This window comes from Hirundo rustica, chromosome 1 (assembly GCF_015227805.2).
Source record: "Hirundo rustica isolate bHirRus1 chromosome 1, bHirRus1.pri.v3, whole genome shotgun sequence".
NCBI lineage: Eukaryota > Metazoa > Chordata > Aves > Passeriformes > Hirundinidae > Hirundo > Hirundo rustica.
The window spans coordinates 50,799,278-50,825,783 of NC_053450.1; the positions used below are offsets into that span (position 1 = coordinate 50,799,278).

Below are 26,506 nucleotides of genomic sequence, written 5' to 3' on the forward strand. Positions count from 1 at the left end.
GCATGGCATGATGAGGTGGATGTTTTAGGTATGGGTTGCCAGAGGGCAGTATTGCTTAGAGAAAAGACCTGGGTGCTGCAGGAAAGGTTGTTTGCTTCAAATGCCTTTTGCTTCACGTACATCAGATTACTTCAGCAAATTATTAGCTTTATTGGGAGGAGGAACAGAGGAAGTACCAAAGGCCCAGGAAGCTGTTCAGATCTTAGGCAAAATGCCGGAAGTGAATTATTATAGTAGGTGTGTATCTATGCTTGAGCAGGACCTGGTAAATCTTCCCTTTATCTCCAGAGTTTTAAGCATTCTCTCTGGACCTGAGTTTCAAGTCTGCCCTTCAGATGCTGAACTGCATCTGCATCCTGCTCTCCTGCAACTGAGTAACGAGGGAGAGACTTTTGCAGAAAGGCCCATAAAGAGACTTTTCAGGCTTCCCAGACCAGCGCCAGCAAACTGGCACATCACTGTCACAGCTGAGGCATTTCTGACCTATCTGATGAAGTAGAACTCTGTAACTCTCCTCATGGTTTATTTTCTGTGCAGAGAAATATGATTGCATGCATCAGAGTGGCTGTAAGCAGACTTCAACATCATCCTTTGGAGACACTGAGGCAGTGTTACCCAGTCAGCAGTTTCCTGCAGCACTTCTATGGAGCAAAACTCTATTTCTGGGTAGAAGTGAATGTTGTCTGCCTTCCAGGGTTTCTCTTTGGTGAGAGAGCTTAATACTGTCAATGCAGCCAGCTGGGCAGAGGGTAACTGCTCTGCACTAGAATTAACATTTAGAGCAGCAGGGTTGAATTTTCTATTGTCATCCACATTGGGCATTCGATGTTTCTGAAATTGAGGAGGTGAGATGTATCAGGCTGAGGTCTGAAGCAGCAAAGACAGATCTTTGGGAAAATGCTGCCTATATCTTCATGGGACAGGTCAGATTTCCTTCTGGATGTTCCTGGACCCTTTTGATCAAGGGTTAGGCACAGTTACTATCTGTTCCCAGCCTTTGGCATGGGACTGAAGGTGGGGGGAGCTTGCCTTTGGAGCTTGTGCTTTTCTTGTTTCAGAGCTACTGGCTGGGACACAAGGGTCTGCGTGAGCTCTGTCTGTCAAAAGGCGGAAAATGGAAGGAACTATTTATTGGAAGAAAGAGGTTTCTTTGTGTTTTAAATGTTTTGGATGCAGGTGGGTGGTCTTCCTGCTTTTTCAGGACCTCCTAAGGGCGTATTTCTGTGCTACGGGGGCAGGAACCTTTCCTATTTGTATAGACTGTAGTCTTCAGCTCTTGGCTGCCTGACTTGCACTGGATCTTACTTTGGCTGGTCAAGTATTTGGTGTTGTCACCTGGTCTAAATGGCTTGGCAAGGCTCAGAATAACAGTTGGGGGGGCTTGGCAAAACCCTGGGGTTCTCTGGGATACTTCTGGCACTCAGGATCTCCAGCAACTTTTTATTTTACGTAAGTGCCAAAGTGTTTGAAGGACCAAGATGCTGCCACTTCATTAACCTCTGAGTTTAGGTTGTACTCAGTCAAGTCATAAAAACCTGAGGCCTTTATTCTCAACTTGATGCCAGGCTGCAAGGACTTGCAATAGTGTGGGGATGGCTGGGTGTCAGTTGCATCTCTAGCTCTTTTTAGGGGATGGGATTATCTAATGAAAGCTTTGAGGGAGCTGTGCACATATGAAGCAGTACAGGCTTGAGAGAAGTAACATAGGGAAAGAACTATGATATTGATGAGACTACCTTGATGCTTTGCATTGAAAACCATAAAAAAAGTCCATTATCTTCTAAAGGGCCTTGACGCTTCTTTCTATACAATTCTTCTATACTCCACCTGAGCAGTTGCAATTGTCTTTGCTAGGTTGATGACAGTCTGTGAAATCCCTACTGAAGGTTACTGCGCAGGCACCAATGCCAAGAGAGACAATATGGTTTTAAATGTTACTTCAGGAGGGGAAGCCTAACAAAGCCAACCACAAATGTCCACCACCATGGCAGCTTGTTACAAGTTGTTACCTGTTCTAATGGTTTTTCACAGAGCAGCTTAGGCTGAGTGCAAGAGAGGGTCTTTTTAAGCTTGTTATGCCTCAGCTGCACACTGCTAGTAAGACAACAATTTCAGTGGGGTTTATGTTTCAGTGGCATGAATCATGTCACTCTGGGTGCATGAAACTTTCTGACTCACCAACATGCATCTAAATACTTGTTTACAGAGAATTTAGGTGCTGCATTCTCTGAAGCTGACTGAACTCTTGTTAGAGGTACTTACCAAGGCTTGCACTGGCTTGAGGCTTAATTTACATTCTCTTTTCTGAAAGAGAAAAATGGCTTGCTTTCCCAAGTACCTTGACTGTGAGGAAGACAGAGGAGTGTAATGGTGTCTCAGGAGCTGCTGTGCCATTACAAGTACTTAAATAATGAACTTGTGTTTTACAGCAGTTACATGGTTGAAAGGGGTTCTTTGGGAGACTTCAGTATTGTTCTTTTCTTCTAGTTCCTCTCTCGGACATTGAAGACTTGAAAGCAGGGGCAGAGCTTGTTTTTGTCAAAGCTGATGTCAAAGAGATGTTTGAAAGTAAGTTTTGTCCTGTTTCAGGATGAGATATGTTAGATCGTGCCTTTGTTAAGGATCATTACACTGGTCAGGGATTCTTCATATCCCTGATTAAACTATTCCAGAGGACAAAATCTTTTGGAGTCCAGGCCCAAATATCATGAGTAATAGCTGATTTTATAGCTAGTTTATGACCACAGTGCTTTTCCTCCAGAGAGATAAGATTGATCTACTTCCATAAGCACTTGGCCTCTTAAGTTTTAAAAATATTTGGGTCTTCAGATTTGACATATAGTCAACAAAATTCTTAAAGCATAGTAGAGTATAAGTAATGTAGCTATCTGATTAGTGAAATTACATGTGAAATATATGCAAAGATTCAATTAACCTTTTAAAAACTAGTCCATTCTGTGGAACAAAGTGCTAACATCTGAATTCTGGAAAGAACATAAAATAGCCTTCATGTGAATTCAATATGAGTTTAAGCTTTTCATCATCAGCCCACTACAAACATAATGTTGGTTTGTTGTTTTTATTTTTTTTTTAATAAGGAGTCAACTATATTACTTTTGTCTTGGATTGACCAATATTAAAACATGTAGGTTGTATGTCAATTTTTCTGCACTTTTTCTATTTGAAACTATTTTGACTTTTTTCATGGTTGTGGGTTTTGTGGGGGTGGGAAGGGATCTAATTTTCCTGCAAAATTTGAACAAACATTTTGGTTGTCTTGGAGAGCAAATTTAAAAAAAAATATCTGCCTACCTCCTATAGCTTTGGCGGGGGGGAAAACCCTCAATGTTGTCATGACTTGGAAGGATTTAGTCAGGGCCAGTCATAACCTGGGGTGTGAAATACTTTTCTCATACAGATGAGTCCTGTTTTTTCTGTGGAATTTATTTGCTGAGGCATCTTCTTTAATAAGTGCTATTTCTGTTGAGTGAAATTGAGCTGCACTGACCAATTAAGAAATGTTCTTGGCTTTTTGGGCTTCTGTGGAATTAACCTTTGAATTGAGGTGGCGGCGGGGAATCCCTTCACTCTCAGTGCTTGTACCTAAATGGATAGGAAAAGCATCTCCCTCTGCAGCTTTACTGAGGAGGAAAAGGGAATGAGATAGGGTGAATGGGAGAGATTAAGACAAAAGAGGATGTGGCAGGAGTTTGCTATAGAAAAAACTGTAATGGAAAGAAAAAAGTGGTGTGTGCAGGTCTGATTAGGTGGTAACACTCTGCAGTTACAGGAGACCAGAGCTTCGTGGGCAATCTTGTTTCTGTATGTGTTCAGCTTCCGAGTCTGGCTCAGGCTATGATCAATCTCTGTAACTACCTCTAGGCAACACACCTGCAGTCCCTTGATAAGGCCTCTGCTCTGGTGCTGCATGCTGTGAAATGGTGCACTCATGCTTTAAAGCATGGGAGAGTGAATCAGGGCGAGAGCAGAAGTCAAGACCACAGCATAGTGATTAGAAGCAGTAGTTCAATCTTCAGTCAGGCTCTCCAGAGGTTTTTAGATTGAGCTGTTTGACCAGTCTGAAGCTTCTCCATAGTGAGTCCAACTGCAGAGCTGAACCCAGACTGAACTATTGCAAGAAATAATTTTTTTTAGTAACTGTTAAGTTTTCTTTTTTTCCAGTACCATTAAAAAAGTACTTCAAGCCCCAAAGAAAAAGGAAGAGGATCTTGGAGAATCCCCAGCCTGGAAGAAGGAAGCTTTGGTGTTATAGGATGAAGGTGATAAAACGGGAGTTGTGCAGGAATCGGCATCAAGAGGTTGTTCAGGTAGATGGAAGTCCAGAGGGAGCTCAGCCTCAAGAGGTGGTCCAGGAGCAGGTTCAGGCAGATGAAAACCCTGAAGGAGCTCAGCAACTCTGCTCACCAGTACAGCTGGAGCAAGGAGACCATCCCTCAGCAGCACAGCTACTGCCCTCTGCTCAAGAGCCCCAGGGAGGGAATGCTATCCATGTGCACCCACAGAGGCAGCCAGAGCAAGGAGGCATGGCCCCAGACATGGGACCACAGCCAGCAGACCCAGGGTGGGAGTTCCCAAAAGTGACTGTCGAGGTGCAGCCCCGGAACATGAGCCTGGGGTGGGACTCCCCGGAGGTGACAGTGCGGGTGCAGCCCCAGAGGCCAAGCCCAAGAGGGGAGGCCCCATCAGTGACAGTGCAGGTGCAGCTACAGCAGCGGGGCCCAGGGCCATCTCTCCCACAGGTAACTGTACAGCTGCAGCCCCAGGAGAGGGGACAAGGCACTGCTGGCATCAAGGTCACAGTGCAGCTGCAGTTGGGCTGTGACCCACGAGAGGAAACCTGCTTCCAGAACCAAGGTGTGGGAGTGTTAGACAATGGACAAGAGTGGACCCCTCCAAAAAATCAGGGAGAGATGATAAGATCGGAGGGTGAGAGAGAGCTTGCTGTGGTGGAGCTTATGCCACAGGGGATTCTGAGCCAAGAACAGGGTCAAGGAGAAGTGGAAAAAGCCCAGCAGGACAAGAGCCAAGAGGAAAGAGCAGGAGTGGTGGAGCTGCATAAGATGCAGGCTGGAGGCAAAGCAGACCTGAATGGGTTGGTGACAGAGGAACAGCTACAGGAACAGCAAAAAGCACACCTGCCTCTGCAAAAGGAAGACCAAAGAAGTACAGAAATGAGACAGGAGCAAGGTAATATCCAAGAAGGGCCCAGGGGGATTGTAGAAGACCAGAAGGAAGACCTAAGACAAGAACTGCCTAAGAAACGTCCAAGAGAGGCTCCAAATTATTTTGTTGCTATTCCAATAACAGATGATAAGGTACTTTGAAGTAGCTGTTCTATGAAAAAACTTAAGCTTAATTTCTTGTCTTGATTGCAAGGCTTCGCTGTTAGCAAGCCAAGAGTGATCAAATTCTGCCTTCTTACTCCAAGTGGTCTGTTGGGTCTGGGATGGAGTTAACTTCCTCAAAGCAACCCTTAGGTGTTGTGCCTTGCTTTTGTAGTTAGAGCTGTGTTTATACACATCCATGTTTCAGGTACTGCTAGGAAAGGAAAAAAAAAAAAAATCACTTCCAACATTGCCACAGCCCTTTTTGTAGGGTCTGAGGTGTCTCCCATCACTAGTGTCTTCTATTCTGTAATCTTTTTTCAAAAAAAGACCTTTCATTATCTTGTGTTGTCCCATCCTATGCTTTCTTAGGGCTGAATTTAGTGTGAGGATATTCATCTCCTTTTCTGCTGAAGTTCACAATGTAGAATAAGAATTTCCTTTTCTTCTGCAGAAGATTATAGAGACTTGATATATTTCTTCTCCTGTCTTTTATCCAATAAACTTGCCCTGAGATACTGGATAGATGGTTAATTTCAAGAACCCATGTGTGCTGTCTATCTGCTCATACTTCAAGGTGTGCTGTATTCTGTGACTCCCATGTTTAAGCAGTGTTGGAAAAAGCAACAGATAATTTCACCTCCAAAATATTAAATCAAAGTGCAGTAAACATGAAAATGCAAATAGGCATTCTCTTCTAGAGGATTTGTGGGGGGGCCTAAAGCTTTCCACACAGTCACCACAGTGGTAAATGCTGCTTCTGAAATATTTCATACAGTATTGCAGGGCTTGGCTGCTACAGGCCCTGTCTTATGATCCATGGAAAAAAATTCCAGAAACTATATGATAGCTGGAGAGGCAAGTTTCGCACTTTGTTTGCTAGTTAAGGGCTTCAAATGAGTCTTGCATAACTTCTGCACAACTCTTTGTAAAGAAAGTGGGAAGATACTGGCTCACCTTGAACTACTTATTCCCATTCTGCTGCTATGAATTTTGAAGCTCATGCAAAGCTTTCTGAAAGAAGAGTATGGAATGTCTAATTTCCAAAGAAGCACTTTCAATGACTTTATGGACACATTTTTTAACCTGTAGTCTTTCACAGACAACTGTGACCTGCTGATGGCAATGTTTTTGCAGGTATGCAAAAGGAGACAGACCTCTCACTTTGTCCCAGTATCTGCTGTTATCCCAAGGGAGCTTGGATGGGATTCTGTTCCAGCATTGTGGAACAGCAGCATTGTGAGGTGACACATGCCCCATGCCCTTTATGTAGGGGTAGCAGATGATTATGCACTCAAATATATTATGAAGGGAAGGAACAGCCTTGAGATGCCAAGATAATGAGCAGACTATTCCACCTAACAGACAGGCAGGGGAAGGTCTTGATTTCAATAAGAAATTACTGTGTCCAGCTAACATGGGCAGAATGGAGAAACAGTATATAAGTTGTGTAAATTATTAATATTTCTATTATATATCATGGTATCATTTCCTATAAATAAAATGTAAAAGGCAAAGTCTGGATTTTAACTCGTATGAGGAGTGAAAATACAACTTTTCTGCTAGCAGTTTATGGTGCATTTTCCAGTGAACCAAATAGATATTGTTTGTTGCAATATATAACTCGATTCTTTTTTTTCCCCTAGCTTAAGCTTTCAGACAGTATCTGGCATGGCTATTTATGCTGCTGAAAGGCCATAGTTAAGTAGGATTGATCTATCTGCTGTATGGACTTTTTCCTTTTTTTTTTTTTTTTTTTTCCTCAGTGTGACAAGCAGTTGTGGTACAGCAGTTTGCTTTGGCAGGCTTCTGAGCTTTTGTTTCTACCTAAGTTAAGTGTAAAAACACTTATGCATGTGTTAGAGGGGGATGTCAAAGGTGCCTTCCTCTTGGTAGGCAATTATTTGCTCTGGTTTTGTCTTGAGCAGAATGATCTTTGAAGGTTATCTGGAAGATGGCCTCATATAACTTTAGTGATTCCTACGTATGACTGGCTTTTGAGAGGTGAACAAAAGTGCAGAGCACATCAGGAAGATTAATGCCAGGAAGGGAAAAGAACTGTGTAAGCTGAAGACAATGTTGGCAGATGAACAAATGGGTATGAAATGGGCAAAGAATAAATCTAAGCTGGAAACTGGAAAGTTTCCTGCCATCTGAGGAATGAGATCATGGGACAGCTTGAAGGGTCGTGAATGCTTAACTTATTCTGCTATTATAATGAGATTTGAGTGTCTTAATATATAGCCTGGGACCACATCCTGTGCAGCCCAATGAATATCTTTCCCTTATTTTTCCTTTCCTTCTCTCTCGATTCTTCTCTTGTAGGTTTCCCTGCACTCACACCAGCTCTGGTAATCTGGCAGCTCTGACATCCCTGGTTGGATGCTCTGCCTGAGACATTCCTAGTTTGTGCTCCTCTTAAGTGCTACCCTTAAGGATGGCAGTGACATGAGACAGTCTTGTGTGAGTCTTGTGACAGCCTTGAAAGAGCACCTAAGAGTGCAGTACTGTAAGGTTGGCGTGTGTACGCAAAGAGTGTGAGTAAAGAAATTATAGAATGGCTTGAGTTGGAAGGGATCTTATCATCTAGTTTCAACTCCTCTGCCATAGGCAAAGACACCTTTCCCTAGATCAGGTTGCTCAGAGCTCCATTTAACTTGGCTGTGAATACCTCCAGGAATGGGGCATCCAAAACCTCTGGGCAACCTGAGGTACTGGAGTACCTCACCACCCTCACAATCAATAATTTTTTTCTAATATCTAATCTAAACATCCTCCCTTCTGGTTTGAATCCACCTTTTCGCTCCATGCTCTTGTAAGAAGTCCCTCTCCATTTTTCTTGTAGTCTCACTTCAGGTCCTAAAAGGCAGCAATTAGGTTACTCTGAAGCCCTTTCTTTTCCAGGCTGAACAAACAGAATTGTCTCAGCCTTTTCTCAAAGGAGAGGCACTCCATCCCTCTAGCAATCTTGGTATATCTCCTCTGGACTCATCCCAACTACTCCATGTCTTTCCTGTGCTGGGGGCCCCAGAGCTCCATGCAGCTCTGCAAGTGGGGCTTCACCAAATGGATTGGAGGAGTGGAATCACCTCCCTCGACCTGCTGGCTAAATATGTGCATACACACATATATGCATGCCTATATAATAGTGTTTTGACAATTTCAGATTATTTTACCTCTAAAGCAGAAGTTCCTGACCTCACTGACCATACAATTTGGTTGTCTGCTACTCTGTAGACTGTCTGTTACAGAGGGGTTTTAAAGATGCTGTTAGTGTTTTGGGAAGGGGTGGGTTTTTTGCCTTAGCTATTTAAGAGCTCTCCAGATGGCAGGGCCTAGGGCTGTTGACATTTTTCTCCCTTTCAAGAGGACAAAGGAAAAGCCTTGTTCCAGTCCTGGTGGGTGCACAGGTTTGGGGTTTTTTTTCCGTGTCCAAGCAGGGCTTCAGGAGGCTGGAAACCAGGTTTGTAATGGATTGAATCTAAGAATGTTATGGTCTCAGGCTTCCAATATTTAATTTTAAGTGCTTTCTTCCTGTCGCTCGCTTCCTGAAAAATCCCCCAACTATCCCATAAACTATGCAGCATTTATAGAAAAGTGCTAAAGACTGCACAAAAAAAGAGAAAAACCCAGAACTGTGTAGTGATAGGGTAGACTGTTCCCATAGGAGGAGGACCAGGAGTTTGTGAAGAATCATATGTGAAGATAAGAGATTAGAAAAGACACTAACACTGCTCTGTGGTAGTTAAATATCTATGTGAGAGAATTTCACTCAAACTCAACTTCCCAGATGTCTAAGCCTCAAACTCATTTACAGAAGGCTCTTCTTTCTTATTTGAAGGATGTTTTTGGAAAGACTGGGTAAGGGAGAACAACAGGAGGCTCTCTTGTAGAATTACTGTTAATACTTAGCCTAGTCTCTTGAAGCAAATGTTGTAGTTTGTGTGGTCGGACAGCTTGATGGCTTGATTCCTGCTCAATGTTTTCACTATCTAAACATATGCTGTAAATAGCAGGCTGCAATAAATTGTGCTTCAGTTTCAGTAGGAATTAACTTAATGTAAGAGTCAGTGATGTGTTTTTCACAGTGACAAATGTACCATAAGGGTTGGTGAATTCAGGGAGCTTGTACCTTCAAATGGTTATTTTAATTGTGTGTGGCTTTTATCCTCATGTTTATTGGGAACTTGTTGTGCTAATCTCCTCTCATGTGCAGGCTGTGGGACTGCTTACTGGGCTGCACGATGACTGCTAGGCTTTATGGAGAAAGATTGCAAAACAAAAGCATATTGACCCAGCTGTTTTGATCTATGTAAGAATAAAGGGAGCTCTAACATGTGTGAGCACCTAGGCATGTAACGCAGAGTTTGCTCAGTGAAATAATCTGAAAATCTATAAATGATTTCTCTGTAACTTGGGCTTCTGCCAGACACTTAGTACCTGTGGGAATGAGTTCTTCTCTCTCCTGCCTGTTCCAACGACTGGCTTATAAACCTAAACAGCACATACTGGGGGAAAAAAATAAATCTTTGGAGTCAATTGCCTAAAGGCACAGATAGATCTGCAAGAGCCAGAAACTGGCCACGCAGTTGTGTGAGAAACACTAGCTGAGAAAACAGCATGCTTACCCACTCATTCTACTTTGTTTGCTACTACATTTTCCTTTTGGGAAGAGATATCAGTTTAATCTGTGATCAAACTTGTAATCAGAAAATGGCATAAGATTAATTATGGAAATGTTATTCAATTTCCACAGTCTATTAACAACTGACAACTGCATGAAGATCCTATTAATATTTACACAGTGCTGTGAGATTTAATCTAATATGCTTAGGGTCAGATTCACACCTATTTAAGATCTATGGCTTCTGGTTCACAGAGGAGCTATGAATTTAGCCTGTAGGATTTAAAAAGGAAAACAGAGAAATTAGGTACGAAACTGGAAGTTGCTATATGACAAATCTGGGGTGGGGAGGAGAGGAAGGTGACTTTGTGGATTCCTGGCTTAAACACTGAGTTGCATTGTTGCATTTTTGGGTGTCTAAAGATTTGGCATTCTGAATTTTTCCAGTAATGTGTAAGCATTCTAAAATGAAAAATTATTTTTGTCTCCTGTTTACTCCACTGCAGATTTTGGACAGAATTGAAGATGTTCAAGAACTCATATTCTCTAAAGAACCTGACCTGTCAAGAGCTCTTCTTCCTGTTCAAACTATGCACCTTACTATAATAGTAGCTCATCTGGGAACAGAAGAAGAAGTGAAAAAGTAAGAATCCTGCCAAATTCAAGAGCAGCTAATTTTTCTGTAACTGGGGTAGCCTTACTGCTGCTATTGTGAATCATTATGTTTTATTAGAGCCTACACAAGATTTCTCCTGAACTTTTTTTTGAACAGTTTCTGGCTTGCTTTCAGTACCTGTGGGGAAAGATCTTTACAAAAGCTAGCTGTGTGATACATCAGAGATTGAAATTTTCTTATCTGCCATGGGGTGAAGAGGAAAAGCAGTGTGGCTGTAGATAGTATTACTGCTTTCTTACTGTGTTACTACCACAAATTAGCTCAACAGATGTAAGCTTCCCTGAGCTGCTGTCTTTTGAGAAACTGCAGTTTTTCAGATCAGCCATACTTTTATCAGCTGGAAAATGTTAGCTGCTAAGATATATTGCATTAAGAAGAAAATGAAAAAAAAATCAGCCAGGTTCCTTCCCAAGCTGCTCTGCTGTTGAATTCAAGCTGTGGGCTGTCGCTGGGGCCCTGTGAATTAAGATGGAGCTATTGACAGATGACTAAGGAAAGCTACCCTGTGGTCAGGAAGGCTGGAATTGATAGAAAGGTCCAGGAAACAATGCCAGTCTGCCGCAGTTTTCTTCTCTAAGCCTTATCTTACTGTACCACACTGGGAAACCTGGTTCTCTTTGACATAAGGAGACAGAAAGGAAAGCCCTTATGTGCCTGGGAAGGCATCATGTGGTAGAGGTGGGAACCTGGTGAGAACAGCCCTTTCTCCAGAGGCCCTGGCACACACCAGCACGGGAATAAAAAAACAGGCCTCAACAGCACATGAGTGTCACACAGGATCTGCTTGGGTGTAAAGCAGAATGCCTAGCTGGAAAGGTGTCAAAGAGCCTCAATATGACTAGAAAAAGCCTCTTCTGCCCATACAGGCAGCACCAGTTAAGCATGATTAAGATGCATATGACAGCCTTGTGTGTGCCTTATTTTAAAATTACCTGCTTTTTTTTCCTTCCAGAGACTTTTTTGGAGGCTCTGAGGGGGGAAAAAATAGGGGTGTTATATGGGCTAAGGAGATATGCAGAAGGCAGTGTACAGTAATTCTGTAATAAAATGGTGTGCCAGTGCTGCTGACTGGGCAGGCTGACATCCAAGAGGCTAGGAAGCTAGTTGAGAGCAGCAATCAAAATGGGAATCAATTGGTTAGGGAGGTGAATGGAGCTAAGTAGTGTTAATGAACTTAAGAGTGGATGTGTGTCTGTAATGTAAAATTAATGGACATACCTAATGAAAAGCAGATTTACCTTGCCAAATGCTTTCTACTCTGTATATTTTACCTACCTCCAAAGCTCTTCTAAATGAGGCTGTAGCTCAGTGGCTTCTGCTCTGTGCTGCCCTAGGCAAGACTGCCTTGAGCTTAGCTATTTCTCACTTCCCAAGCTAGCAGCACTGCTGATAAAACTGGCCCAGCCCCTCACAGTGGGAGGCAGGTATCTTTACATCTCGGGGCAGAAGCTTGAGGAGAACTTTTTACATTGACATAGGACAAGGAGAAATGGTTTCAAGGTGAAAAAAAAAAAAAAAAAAAGGCAGGTTTAGATGAGATACTGGTAAGAAATTCTTTACTACAGAGAGAAGTTGTGGATGGCCCAGCTCTGGAAGTATCCAAGGTGTGTGGATGGGGTGTTGAGTAACCTCGCCTACTGGTAGGTGTCCCTATCCAAGGCAAGAAGGTTGGAACTAGATGATATTTAAGGTCCCTTGCAACAGAAACCATTTGATGGGAGAAGTTTTCTTAGCAGTATTTAATTTTTGCTTAGACATTATGAACTTAAATGAAGGGCTAGATTACCCATGCTTGTTAAGGTGGAAAAAACAAAATCCTCTGTGAAGAATTCACTCTCTTTCCAAATTCAGTCCTGTCTTTGATATATTTTTATCAGCTGAGTCCCCATGAGTCTTGGAAAGAAGCTGCTCTTATGCCATCAGAGCTGAAATAACTCCAATGTAGTAGTGAGGATTGTTCATGATGTTGGCTGAAGTGGCCAATGTATGCATTAAACATGCTTTCCAAAGGGCATTAGTTTGTGCTATGTGGGTTTTACTGCCTGGTTTCTATTTGGGTGTTACACAGGTCTAAGGCTTCTAAAGAATGGAATGAATGCAGTCAAAGCTTATTCTTGGTGCAATGATAAAGCAAATGTGGCTGCAGGAGGCTCAGTAACCTATGGGATGGTGTCCTGCAGTCCTTAGTCATGCTGTAGTTCGTTAGAAATATGAAGACTTAGTGGAAGGCTTCTGGTCAAACTCAGTTTAAGACTGACATGATACCCCTTCCTGAGACACCAGGCAAAGAAGAGCACCTGAAAAACTTCAGCAGGTTTTAAGGTGCTGGAATTCTTGCTGTCTACACTTAGAAATTTAATTATTGTATTTTTCAGTGTCTTTAAGAAAGATGTTTTAATTTGAAGTGTTAATGCCTTTGGATAACTCACATTTTTGAAAATTCTGTGCACAGCAAGACTTTAAACGAAACTTTATTAATACCGGACGTAGAGCCGAGAACATAACCATCAATTTGTTATTTTGTTACCTAGCCTAGAATAGGAGGATACAATGGAGAAAAATGCTAGTTGTGCTTCAGGTGGGAGAATAAATTTGTTTTAGTTGAAGAACAAAACTGGTCAACCAGTTGAAAATGACTGTGATAAAGTTTTAAACTACATGACACAAATATAAGTTCTGTTTTCTCCCTTTGGACTCTTCAGTAGCATATAGTCATAGCTTTTCTGGAATGTTAATATTTTGAATGTTTATTTCGCTAACAAAACTCACTTCTAATATATAAGCTAAGGCTGACATTGAAGGTGTAGTGTATTTGAAATCTTCTAACCATTACAAAAGAATTAGCAATGAAAATACAGTGTGCCTGTGACACCTTGCATAGTGCTGCAGAGTGGTCAAAAGCAGGTATATTGGCTGGCATTAAAAAAAGAAACCAATATTTCCATATGTAAAAAACCTAATAACTTTCAGCATTTATATATCGATTATTTTTAAGGGCTGTTCTGGCACTGAAGCAAAGCAAGACTAAAGTGGAAGGCATCTTGCAGGGTAAAGACCTTAATTTGACATTCCATGGGATTGGAGAGTTTAATAACCAAGTGCTATATGTGAAAATGTTAGAGGAAGACCAAAAAATGCTTAACAGAATTGCAGGTAAGTACAAAACCTCATTCTCTAGCACTTGTAATAAACTAGTTTGTAGAGTCTGTCAGCTCCTGTAAGCACGGGCCCAAGCTGTTGTGCAAGACTGATGTGCTGCCTGTCCTCTCACCTCCTCTCTTTCTTAATTGTTAAATATGAAGCCAGGGCAGAGCACTTGGCCTAAAATAGGTTGTCTGTACTAATATGGGACAGGTGAGATGTACAGACATTCAGGTGAAGATTACAGAGCAAGGTGAATTTAACCTGCCCTGCAGCTGGAATCACACAGGCCCAAGGGGTGCACAGGGTTCAAAGTGACACCTCTAACTGAGGCTCTGTTCATTCTAATAATCTGAGAGCCTATTAAGTGTTGGCCCCAGCTGAGCACACAAGAACTTCCTTAAACTGGAGTATGCATGAAATCATAAGTACCTCTGGGATGGGAGGTGACAAAAATCAGTATTTTGTCCACATATGTGCATGTAGCACCAGCAAATTAGTCTTTTGCTTCCACTGTAGAAGATGAAACAGAAGTGTAAGAATAGCCTGTCCTCTGTTCTAATTTCCCAAAGCACTGATGGGTTTATGAGATGATCCATACTTTTGATCTGCTTACCTGCATCTGAGCACAGTTTCAGAAGGGCTTGATGCTTTTGTCTTCCTTCCCCCCCCAGTTCTGATTTTAGGATCTGCTTTAGCCTGCAGTGCAGAACCTAATCTGTGTCCTGGGCTTCTGTTCCAACAGAACAGAAATAATCAATATCCATTAATTTTCTTTGCTATTTTCATACTAAGCAAAAAGGAAACATAGTTCAACTAATGCTTCTCAAAAAGGCGTGCAATACAAAGACTGTGTAAACTTCAAAGAACGTGGTTCTTAGAGCAGTCTGTTTTTCTTTTTCTTGATGCTATTTCTGACCTACTCCAGTTCTCAGCTTTGATAGAGTAGTTCTGCTCTTATTCTCCTGTTTATTTTACCTCTTAAGTAGTTGGTGTTATAACTAGACAGGGAATGCATTTTATGAATATCTTTGCCTCAGCTATATAAAAATTAGCCACTTCACTATCCATTACCTCTTGCTTGACTCTGGCCTCTGCTTCTCTTATTGTTCCATCTATCTCAAAGCAATTTTTGGCTCAAAACAGCTGTGCTTTTATTGAAAGTACTCTGATGTTTTCCCTACTTATTAAGATTACAACCTCAACAAACTTGCCCATGCAAAAACTGCTTCTTCTCGAAGTTTTAACTGAAAAGAATCTTGACTGGAAGATAACAAAGTAGAAGGCAGATGATGCCATTTCCTACAAGATCATATTTGGTACATGCTTGTCTGCAACATATGTGCAATTCAGTCATTGAAATAAGGGACTGGTTAACTCTTTTGATGCCTGATTTGACTGTCTTGACAGCACAGCCTTGGCTCTCTCCTCCCTCCTGAAAAATGCAGAGATTAGTGCCTTACTCCATCTGAAAGTGACTGGTTTTCCCTTGACTCATTGTCTTGCTTAACTGAGAATTTTATTCCCAATGAGTCATACCATACAAGGTTGATCTTTATCATGCTATTTTATCACCATCAGAAGTGTTTAATTATGGTTCTGCAGAACGTGTGCTGTGATGCTCTTTAAATATCATCTTGGACCTGCATTTAGCTGTAAAGGCCATTGCGATAATGGGTGGCAGATCCTTCATCTTCTCTGCCTGGATAACCTGCATCTTCAGGGTTTACGAAACCTAATATCTGGCCTCTGATCTGAAGCCTTTAATTAGACAGAAGAGAAAAAAATTGATTACAAGCCCTGGGAATATTCTACCAGTACTAGTGTTTTTAATGCAATATGATTGTTCACTGATTGCCTGAAATAATTCCTTGACTGGAAGACAAGCCGCCAGTTTTCAAGCTGTTAACGCCATTACCAATGACTTTGCTATTCAGAGAGTTGCAGCTTCCAGTGTTCTATTCTGCATAACTTCTGACCATTTCTAGAACATAATGAGTCTGGGAATTATGCAAATATGCATCAAAGTCTATCCTTTCAGTGACATCTCCAACGAGATGGATTTTGTCTCCCCCTCTCCCAGCAAAGCAGTTGAATTAATTGTTATATGAGGAATAGGGATTTTTTTCCTTACCTTTTAGTCAATATTTTTGGTTGTCATGACTTAGGTGTGAATTTTAAATGCTGTCTTTTTGAGCAGCATGATGGGCCAATGCTTTGGCTGGCAAAGGTCAAGACAGTCCTGTCAGCTGTCTCTGCCTAATCATGCCTTTTTTGATGGTTTGTCAGCAAGTTTGGGTTCTGTTTGTTCTAATGAAGTCTTTTAGCCTATGAAGTGTTCCTGATATTAGCCAGGTGACTGGCCCTCCACCTGCTTTTGGTCCTATATCACGGACTTTAGTTTCAAAGTGGGGAGTTAACTTACCTCTAGATCAATTAACTGTGATTAATTGGTAAATACTGAGCACTACTGGCTTTATCTTGCTGCTAGTGACCACATCCACTTTGGAGAAAAGATACTGCTTAAAGTGACTTGGAACTTTTGTAGGATATTTTTCAAATGAGCTAGAGAAGAGTGTCTGGAAAATTGAGTGCCAACCTGGCATGGGCAGGACATACTATTCAGGAGCCTTGTTCCTAAACTGACTTCTTGAAGATGATTGCTGGCCTTGACCTTTCTTCCATCATCTGCTTTTTCTGATGAAAATCTGCTCATGGCAGTAAGATCTTCACCTTCTAGTAAGAACCCATTCCTGCTGTTCTGTAGGCTTGGTGCTGGGCTGTAACCAAGAGGAGATGCTATTCTCAGATTTTTTTTCTTAGTTAATATATATCTGGTTTCTTTTGTGCAGCTAGGAGAGGTTATATGCTGAAGGATGCATGGGGAAGTGTGTTTATTTTCTAGAAGGAGCTTAGACGCTCTTCTGCTGTGTATATTCTCTGGGGCTTGCTGTGCTTTGATCAATTGTTGTGGGAACAAAAAGACTTTAACATGAAGAATTTCTGTGTATTTTATGTTCTATTTGAACAGAGTACCGGGGCACTTCAGGAGTTGTTTGGTAACTAATGACAGCCACCTAGAACCATTTTCAGATATGCTAAAGCATTTGCAGCACTCACACTGGACCTACAGCCAGGCTGTACCTTCTGCAGCAGCAGCTGGAGGCCAGGTGGACATCTGCAGGGTATCTAAAAGGGCATTAGATGCTTATTTGGACAACTGGATCATATTCTTTGTGTTTTCCAGATGGAAAATATAAAAAGCAGTTGTCTTGGCAAAGTGATCAGGCAGCCCCAGCTGCTGTTCCTTCATAAATACTCTGAGAAGAAACATTTTAACTATAAATTAGCTAAACTCCAAGCCAGAGACCTGGCATTGATACAAATGCATATGACAAACTAGTGAACACACATGTGGTTAAACTTCCTGATAGGTGGAAAAATAAAGTGGAAGCAGAAAGATTTCAAACTAGGCACTTCTCAGGTATGTAATATACTATTTTTTTATACAATTTCAACATTGAACCTTCTTCTTTCAGTGCCTAAGCAATTAAGCAGTAACAAAGGTGTCAAGGTGGGGGAGATCTGACAGGAAGAGCCACAAATGTTGCAGATTTCCATTTTTAAATGTTGATATTTCCTCTCCCCACTATTTTATCTGCTTTATACAATCAAGGTATAAAGATCTGTCAGTAAGGAAAATTGCTGGGGAGTACTCCTGCCTTAGCCAAGGCTTTAAGTTTAATTTGGGAATTACTTCTTACTATCTGAGCACAACTGTTGAACAAGACATTATCTTCTGTTTTTGCCAGACTTGTAGGGATCTGCCTCCTGCAGACTTTATTTTCTTATATTTAAAACTGCATCCCCAAAGTTCATGAAAACCAAGAAGAGTTCATCTTGGTTTGACTTGTCCTTAAAATCCTTAGCTGAGAGGCCTTGAAGAATATAAATCCTGGAGTTACACAGGCACTTTTTTCTATAAAGGATGAAACCTTATGGCTTTAGAAATACGTGACTGAAGTTTTTAAGCCAATACCAATCATAAACACTTAGTATCACATTTGTATCTGGGGGAAGGAGTATTTTTTGTGCGATGTTCCCTCCTGAATTTCTTTAAGTGTGGTGGAGTTGTAGTAGTTTTGGGAAACTAGCCACTTTTTTTTTTTTTTTTTTTTTTTTTTTTTTTTTTTTTCCAATTTCCTTCTTGCATTGCCGTTTGTAATAACTGGGGAGAATCTGCTCTGTCACAGACCCTAGCTGTGGCCACTGGCTGCATCTGGTTCCTGGCAGGGCTGGCATGGACAGATGCTTTCTCAAGCTCACCATTTGACAGGGGAATTGTGTTGCACATGTGGAAGTTTGGATCCAGTCTCAGGTTTACCACTTTCATCTGTATGTCATGCAGAACTCTGGTTTTGAGTACTTTTCTCAAATTTTTCTGTTGCCTGTGGTAGTGTAGCAACTACCTGGGGTGTGTTTCAACCATCTTGCTTTTCATCTAATCTCCCTGTCAATATTTTCCCCCTACCCCCAAACTGTTACTTATTTCTTTCTGATATTGTTTTTTTCCAGAAGTTGTGGAAGAATGCTTTGTTGAAATGAATCTTGACATTTCAGGAAGTAAGGACTTCAAACCACATCTGACTTTCCTGAAGCTCTCTAAAGCATCAAGGTTGAGAAGAAGAGTAAGTAACTGGGTTTAAGAATATTTTTCCTGACATCAGTTCTAGTGATTCCTTTTCTTTCAGTGAGATCCTTGGGATCTAAGCAGTAATCATTGCAACCACAGAACAATATAACTTCTCTTACTTAACAAAGCATGTGTACAGGCTGATCAACACAGTTGGGTTTGTTCATATCTGCCTGAAAGAAATGAGGTCTGCTGCTAATACTGTGTATGGCTCTCTTGTAGAGTACAGACTGCTTCCCTTCCATTGTCGCTGGTCAAATCTGCACAAAACCAATGTCAAGCTGTTTCCATAGGGCAGGATGGTGTCTCAGCAATATTTGTCTTCTGAGTAATATTTACCTCAGAACAAGATTAATGTCATGTTGGAAGTCAGGCTGGTGACTTGATTTATACTAGAAATGTGTGATGTGCTTTCCTAACCTTTACTGCAGCGTTGTATGGGATTTATCACAAACAATTAAAGTAAAAAACAGCTCTGATTAGATTGCTCATTTCCCTGTGGAATATTGTCCTGCTTGTTTCCAGGAATAATACTTGTATTTATGAGGTCAATATATTGCAAACCTGAAACATTAGAGGAGCCTGCAGAAAGGAAAGCAGAAAAAGCTATAATAGCTAAAGAAATGACCTTGCTCAAGTACTTCATATTGACTTGATATTAGCCTTTTGTATACATGATAAAATCAAAGTTGGCTAGGACTGATAGTTCTGTGCTGGAGGCTCTCTCTTTTATACTGCCTATAGGGATTTCCATGAGCAGAGGCATCTGCAATGTCTAATGCAAAAGAAGCTATACTGTAGGCAGGTAGGAATTACTGGTGACTCTTCTCTGGAATATTTTCACACTTCCTCTTATTATGAAATTTAAAATTAAAAAATAGAATTGTAATTTCCTGCATGCGCTCTCTCTCCTTTTGATCTCTAGCACTAAATATAGCTTAATCTCACATACCATGATTTATGTATGCCATCTCTTTGCATGTATATATGTAAATATGCAAGTGTATAGGTCTTTAAATGTTAGAATATCAAGTGGTATGCCCAGAAGTAGATGCAGTATTCCTGACATGGCCTCACCACAGTGCTGAGCAGAGGGGAACTATCCCCATCAATCTGCTGGCAACACGTCTCCTAATGCAGCCCAGGATACCACTGGCCTTCCTTGTTGCAAGGACACATTACTGGCTCGGGGTCAGCCTGGTATACACCAGGACTTCTAGGTCCTTTATCTGCAAAATTCCTTCACAGTTAGCTGGCAGCCTGTACTCGTGCCTGGGTTTGTTCCTCTCCCATGGCTGATGGTTGTGCTTCTTGTTCAGCCTCATGAGGTTCCATCAGTCCACTCCTCCAGCCTATTTACATACCTCTGGCTGGCAGTGCCCTCTAGTGAATCAGGCACTTCTCCCAGTTTGTTATTAGTGAAGTTACTGAGGGTGCACTCTGCCCCAACATCTAGATCATTAATGAAGATGCTAAACTGTAATGGACCCAGAATTGACCCCTTGGGTACATCTTTAGTTGCCAGCCTCCAACTCGACTTTGTGCCAACAACCACTGCCATATGGAACCAGCTGCTCAGCCAGTTTTCAATCCACCTCACTGTTCAGCCAACCAATAATTCCTCAGCCTTCTCTACAGAGATCTCACAGGAAACAGTGTCAAAAGCCTTCCTGGACTTCAGCTAGAAAATATTAATTTCTCTTCCCTTGTTTACCAAGCATCGCTTGTTTTTGTGCAAATTTGTTTCCATAATAAAACCTTTGCTCCTAAAATATTATTTTACAGACCAGGACTGTGAAACTGGAGTAGGGCCAAATGTTGATTATTAGGGTCATGTGAACTCTGTAAGTCCATGTAAAATTCTCCCTGATTTTAGTAAGGCTCAAACCTAGACGTAAAACATAAAGACTGAACTGGAAGATTAATTTGTGTTTTGAGACAAAGTTGACACTGCCAACTTACTGCATTTCTTTCAAGATACAATACAAATAAAAAAGGAAACTAATTATTCTATAGTATCCCATTCCTAAATAGTGCCAGGAGAGAAATCAGCCTTCCTTAACACTAGAAGATGCCAAAGCATGAATAGGACAAAATATCACTTAAGTTATTATGATGCCATCTACTGGCTGTAATTACTTTCTTTATACCATAAATAACTGTTTCCTTGTAGAAAGGATGCTGTTTAAATATTTCACACGGCTGAAGTGGTTCTTAGATGAAGCTTAAAAGGTGATTGCTGAGGCAGTTTGTATTTTATATCTCAAGAATACTTTGTTAATGAGAGGTATGTGATGATCCTGGTGGTGTAGCTGCAGACCTTGCTCTCATCTGTGGAGAAAGAGGAGCTGTTTCTCTTTAAAAGTAATACTATTATAAACTTTCACCTTGAGAACTTGTGCATCTTTAGCTTTGGTTGTGTGTCTAAATATCCCAAGAGGCTGTGAGATCTTGGATTGTGTGCTTTTCATTCTGAAAAGCTACCAAAGGAGCAGCATGTACTGTTTGAAGATCAGGTTCAAAATGGGCAGTATGACCCTGGCATAAATAAAAAAATATGGGTTCTTCGGGTGTTTTGACCTCTACCTTTCCAATGAGCCAAAAGGGAACTGTTCACCTCTTAAGAGCATCCACTTCATTGCTTGTAGTAAGAGCCTTCTCCAGCACACAGACAAAGAACTTGCAGTGTGGGCTGTTACCCTTTAGTGCTGGGCGCTGCCCGATCTCACTTCTGCCACAGCAAAGCTGTGGATCAAGTGCCTCTGTGCTAAAGTGGAAAATGTTTGTTCATTCCCTTTTATGCTGCTTTAAGATTCACTTGGTGCAGGTCTGGAAATAGCTGTGGTCTGCCCTGGGTTGTGAGAGGCCAAACATGTTATTTAACAAGTATTAACAAGTCTCACACTTGTATTAAAATATTTGGTGCTTTTTAATGGAAGGGCAGTCCTAATCCTGCCCTATTTTGGCTGCTTGATAAGTTATCTTCAATGATGTGACCTTACTCAAGTTCCCATTATCCTCCCAAATTACCCAGAAAACAGCCCCTGTGCAATGTGTCTCTGCATTTCAGCAGAACTTGAACCTCATGGCATTTAGGTGACATGTAGCTCCTGGACAGCCTGCCTTGGACTGGCACATGGATATTTATGGGGCACAGAAAAAGAGTGCTGTTGGTTTATTTAAACTTTCAAGTGTTTGTCACCTCAGGCCAGCAGTGGCTAATGGTTTGATGTATTTGGGTGTGAAGCTATTTATACCTGCTTCTATCCAGATGATTCTGGCTGTCCTCCCACAGTCTCCATGCTGTGAATCCTATATATCCATATGCTAATGAGTCAATCATTTCAGGAAAAAAATCTTATAGGAATACTTTTTTTTTTTTCTTCCTCTGGTGTCTGGAAGCAGGTCTGAACCCACCCATTGAGAGTTCTTTGAGAAAATATGCTACAAGGAGCTCCTTGGAGCCTTGTTAACTCACATACTCATTAGGTTAGGAGAAGGTGGAGACTATTCACTGTTGCTTAATGATTCATCTGTCCTTCATTACATCTCCATATGTGCCCCTAGCATATGTGGATTGCTATAGGCTAAATGCTTTGTGGGAGCCCCTTGTATAAATTTGGCATCCTGTTGCTGTCTGAATTAAAGGCCTGGGAACCATGGAATTGTTGGGTAGCTCACCTATCCCTGGTGACACCTGTACAGGGCAGCTAGAGCTGCTGTGCCCAAGCTTGTTGAGGGGAAGAAGAGGAAAGCAAATCACTCTGAGGAACTGCTGATTTTTTGGTCTTGACAGTCATATAGTGCAATGATTTCTGAGCATATGTTTTGGTTATGGCAATAGAAGTTTCTTTTCTGAAAAGTTTAGTCTGAAAAGAACGTGTCAACATTTGAAAACACATCTCTAGGAGTGTACCTTTTCATTTGTGTCTTGTGACTGTTGGAGCATTTGGCCATTGAGATATTGACAGTGCTTGGTTAGCTATCTAAGAGCTGCTGAGGTTTTCTTTTTTCTTTTCTGGCCTCCTGGAATAAGTCACTGAGTTAAATTTCTTTTGAAAACTACTTTGCTCACAGGGATGAAGGTGCATGAACTCTATTTCTAACCTGTCTTTAGCACACAATTTAATTACTGTTGTGGAGTGTGAGCACCAAGGAGAAGGGTTAATTTTCAGTCTCTCAAGTCAGCTGTAAGATGAAACTGAGTAAACTCTAGGTGAAATCAAGCAATTCCTCCTAAAGGCAATTCAGAATAATTATTTATGGTGACTGTGAGCTTGCTGGAAATACCTATAATTAGGTGTTTACATTTAAATAACAGTAGGTCGAATTGATCTGATTTTGTATCTTTGGCATGTGTTTATTCTTGAGGCAGGTGGGGTAGACGGAGGATTCGGCAAAAGCCAAGCTTCCTGTAACTTTAATTTGTAATAGTTGGCTTTTCTCTGTATCAACTTAAATACTACCACATGAGGTTGATGCTGTTATCCTAATCAGGGGTGAGGTGTGGTGGGGGTGGTGTTTGCTGGGTTTTGTTAAGATAATACTTGACACACCTTCCCAAAGTGCATGTGTATTTGCGCACGTATGTTATACATACAATGTCATAATGCTCTTTCAACAAATAGGGCTTCAGGAAAATTTGTACAGATCTGTATAAGGAATATGAAGACAGCCACTTTGGCACAGAGGTCTTCAGTCGAATTGATCTCTGTGCCATGCGTAAGAAGAAGCAGGAATCTGGTTACTATTACTGTGAGTGTTCAATCAAGGTGGGCTCCAGTGGTAAGGAAGAGAGTAAAGAGCAAGAAATGCAGACAGAAGATGTGGGGAAAACAAGCGGTGAAGACCTCCAAAACAATGTAGTGAAGGCTGAAATAGGAGCAACTGCTGCAAGCTGTAAGCTTGCCTCAACAGTAGTAGCTGATGATGAACCATCTGAAAATGTTGCTGAGGCCTCAATTGCAATTAAAGAAAAAGAAATCAATGAGGCAAAGGGACAGCCTGAAGCTACAGATGGGACTTTTCCTACAGCTGGAGATATCTGCTCAGAGTCAGTACTTGGTCTGCTGCCAGCAAGTTCAGATGTGTTGAAAAGCTTGGAAATGGAACAAGAAAAAGCAAAGATAACAGATGGTAGTTTGCAAAAAAAACTGAAGGAACAGAATATGCACCTGGTCAGACAAGTTTGGGATAAAGTTATTGCAGCCCTTGGTGAACTTGGTGAGGGTGGAGAAGGCAGACAAGTACAGTGGGGCTGAACTGCACTGGGCTGAGGTCAGTGGGGTGGGTATGGTGAATTCTTTTTTGGCAGCAAACAATCTCTTTCAGAGTCTGATTTAAAAAAAATATAGAGCAAAATCTGAGGGCAACATCACTGAATATTGTAATGGTGAAATGCCTGGCTCAAAACCTGTACCATCAGAGTGTGTGTGTAAGCATGTGTACCACAAAGACAAGCGAGCTGTGGTTTACAGAATCAGACCCTTCAGCAGTCATCCATTGATACAAATGCTGTTTCCAGACGCCTCTGAGGCCCAAATGCACACAAGAAGCTTGGCTGAGTTTCTTTCTGCCCTGCTTCACCCCCTGCCCTGGGTCTGCACCCTCAGCTTTTCTCCTTTGCCTGCCTTCTCCTCTCTGATTACTGCCTAAAGACACCTCTCCTTGCTTAATGCCTACAGCTGCTCTCATTTGTGACTCCAAGCCATGACTGCAACACGGACATTCATTGCACCTCTAACAGGTGGATGATGCTAGATGTTAATGCACTATTGTGAAGTACATGCTTTCCTTTGACCTAGTAGCTATTTAACGAGAAAATTATTTTGCCTGACTTAAGGAAATACCGTTTTTGAAAGAAAATGAGGTACAGCGTAAATGCATTCCTTTGTTTTCCTCTTCCTCTCCTTTTATCTAACAAATTGTCTTTATAAAATGCCTTGAGGGGAGGATAGGAGGGACAAGAGCGCTTTTCTAGACCGAAGTTTTGGCCGGGGCTGACGCTTCCTGGCTTTGCCCTTCGCTGGCCGAGGTCCGAGCAGAGCGGTGCCCGCTGCCCCTCCGGCTCGGGGGCGGCGTTCCCGGCGGAGCCTCGCGGCAGCGGCGCCAGCAGATGGCACCGCTGGAGAGCCAGATGCGCCGCGAAGGGAGCGGCCGCCGCCCGGCCCCGAGCATCCCTGGAGCCGCGCGGAGGGAGTCGGTCGGGCACCTGGAAAACGTCTTCCTTTACCTACTCTAATTGCCCATTGAAGTGGGGTACTTGGAATCTTAAAGGCTCCTTTTTTTTTTTTTTTTTTTCTTTCTCCTTGGGGGAAAAAATAGTGCGCATTTCAAACAAGAGCGTGCGATCAAGAATTAGCTCCTCCACGCACACAAAAAGTGTAGCGGCATCGAGCATACGGTGTTTTGGTTCCCTACAAGGTGTGTGGGAATACACGTTTAGGCAGAACGGCCAGGATGCGCCCTGTTAAATTGACATTAGGCTGGTTTAAAGCTTGTTACCAAACATTTTAAAGAACGAAGAGCTGTACTTGTGCAATTTTCACAGGGAGTAGGGAGAAACAACCCTCCCCAGCCAGCCACTGTGCAGGAGGAAAGGAAAGGCTCTGAATTTAATGAACCTGCTTTGTACTCACACTGGGGTCTGTGTCAGATCCCTTGTGTTGCAGTGCTTGGCAGAGCATTTATTTTTATGTCCCTCCACTGAAGGTTGTGGACTCTGAAAAGGCTGTCCCCAAATGGTCTTCTAAATGCAAATTCCAGAGTAGCTATTTCCAGCTTCTCTGGGGTCTTAAAAGGGCAGCTAAATTCTTAACGGAAGACTTTAAGTTTATTTTGGGGGAGTACTTAAGAGTGACACCTCAGGGAGCATCTCTATATCAAGGCATTCTGGAATTTTTTTTTTTCATGAAAACTTGCTTCAAATATACACTGAGGACACAGTGTTTCTTAGGTTTTGGGTTTTTTCTAATTCAGAAAAGGATTAGCAGCATCATTCACTGTAAGAACTGAAGTAGATTCAATGGCCTAGGACCAAATACACTTTATAACATGTTGTATTTCTTATTATTGAAAATGTTAATTATCTTTTTATAGACAGATGGCACTGGAGTGTAGCAAATGTGCGGTGAATCTGCACTCGTAAACACTTGGGGGTTTAGTGTGTATAGTTCCAATTAAGTTTAACTCTGGTTTAGGGTTATTATAATGATAGTAGGGTAATTAATTTCACCTATCTGGGGAGCAAAATAACTTGTTTTGGGACATGAAGTTAATATATATATATATATAAAGTTGTATCTTTGTGATTAATCTTGACAATTCAGAAGAGTGTTTGAAACCAAATATCTACCAAATTTATCTGTTTAGTCTGTAATGACAACCAAGCAAAAATTAGCTTCTGTAATGCTGTTCAAATAATAGACATGTATTTTCAGCTTTGTAGTGGAGAATATAAAAGAAGAATATATGTCTTAAATTTTGTTGGTGCTCTGCTCTAACAGAGATTTGGTTCCCTGCTTTTTTAAAAATTCAAATTAATTGAAATTTTTTTGATTATCAGACTCTTATCATGTGAAATAAGAGGGAGAGAGTTTGTGAAAAGAAAATCTTTAAACTGCTGAAGAAGATTAATTATCCTTCTTTATTACTACTGTAGGGAAATTACACTGTGAATTTGGATCCAGAAGGTAGTTTGATTCACTCGTTATGATCCCTGCATTTGCTGTTCTTTTCCTGACTTTTTTTTTTTTTTTTTTTTTTTAACCCTTTATGGTCTCTAACTTGCCTGGTTTTTTTCCCTTTGAGTAATTTTCTTTATAAGCACTAGCAGTTTATGTAGAAATGCAATCTACTACTATCTTGTAATTGAATTTAGTTGAATGTAACAAGTTATTGAAATAATGTGTAACATTGGATTTGGAGAGAACTTGTAATAAACAGTGCCCACTGTGACTTTTTGTGTAAGTGTTCAGTGATGAATTGCACTGCAATGATAAGAACTTCCCAAGTTGAGAGGAGGCTTT

The 26,506-nt window shown here is 41.4% G+C and overlaps 1 protein-coding gene across 1 annotated transcript; it reads left to right on the forward strand.

Annotated features, from left to right (window-relative positions):
• The first annotated feature begins 211 nt into the window (after positions 1-211).
• Positions 212-26,424, forward strand: LOC120763501 (uncharacterized). The gene is made up of 8 exons (XM_040087284.1): positions 212-265; positions 1,059-1,176; positions 2,488-2,568; positions 4,183-5,336; positions 10,476-10,612; positions 13,641-13,798; positions 18,362-18,474; positions 23,108-26,424. The coding sequence occupies exons 1-8, from the start codon at positions 212-214 to the stop codon at positions 23,738-23,740; spliced, it is 2,448 nt and encodes an 815-aa protein (XP_039943218.1). The 3' UTR covers positions 23,741-26,424.
• Positions 26,425-26,506: the final 82 nt, after the last annotated feature.

What these genes read in the sequence shown, in the direction of transcription:
- LOC120763501 (XM_040087284.1), top strand. Translation starts at nt 212, where the DNA reads ATGCCGGAAGTGAATTATTATAGTAGGTGTGTATCTATGCTTGAGCAG. An exon ending in TTTAAATGTTTTGGATGCAG is followed by an intron (nt 1,177 to 2,487) that starts GTGGGTGGTCTT and finishes CTTTTCTTCTAG; the next exon opens with TTCCTCTCTCGGACATTGAA. An exon ending in ACAGAAGAAGAAGTGAAAAA is followed by an intron (nt 10,613 to 13,640) that starts GTAAGAATCCTG and finishes ATTATTTTTAAG; the next exon opens with GGCTGTTCTGGCACTGAAGC.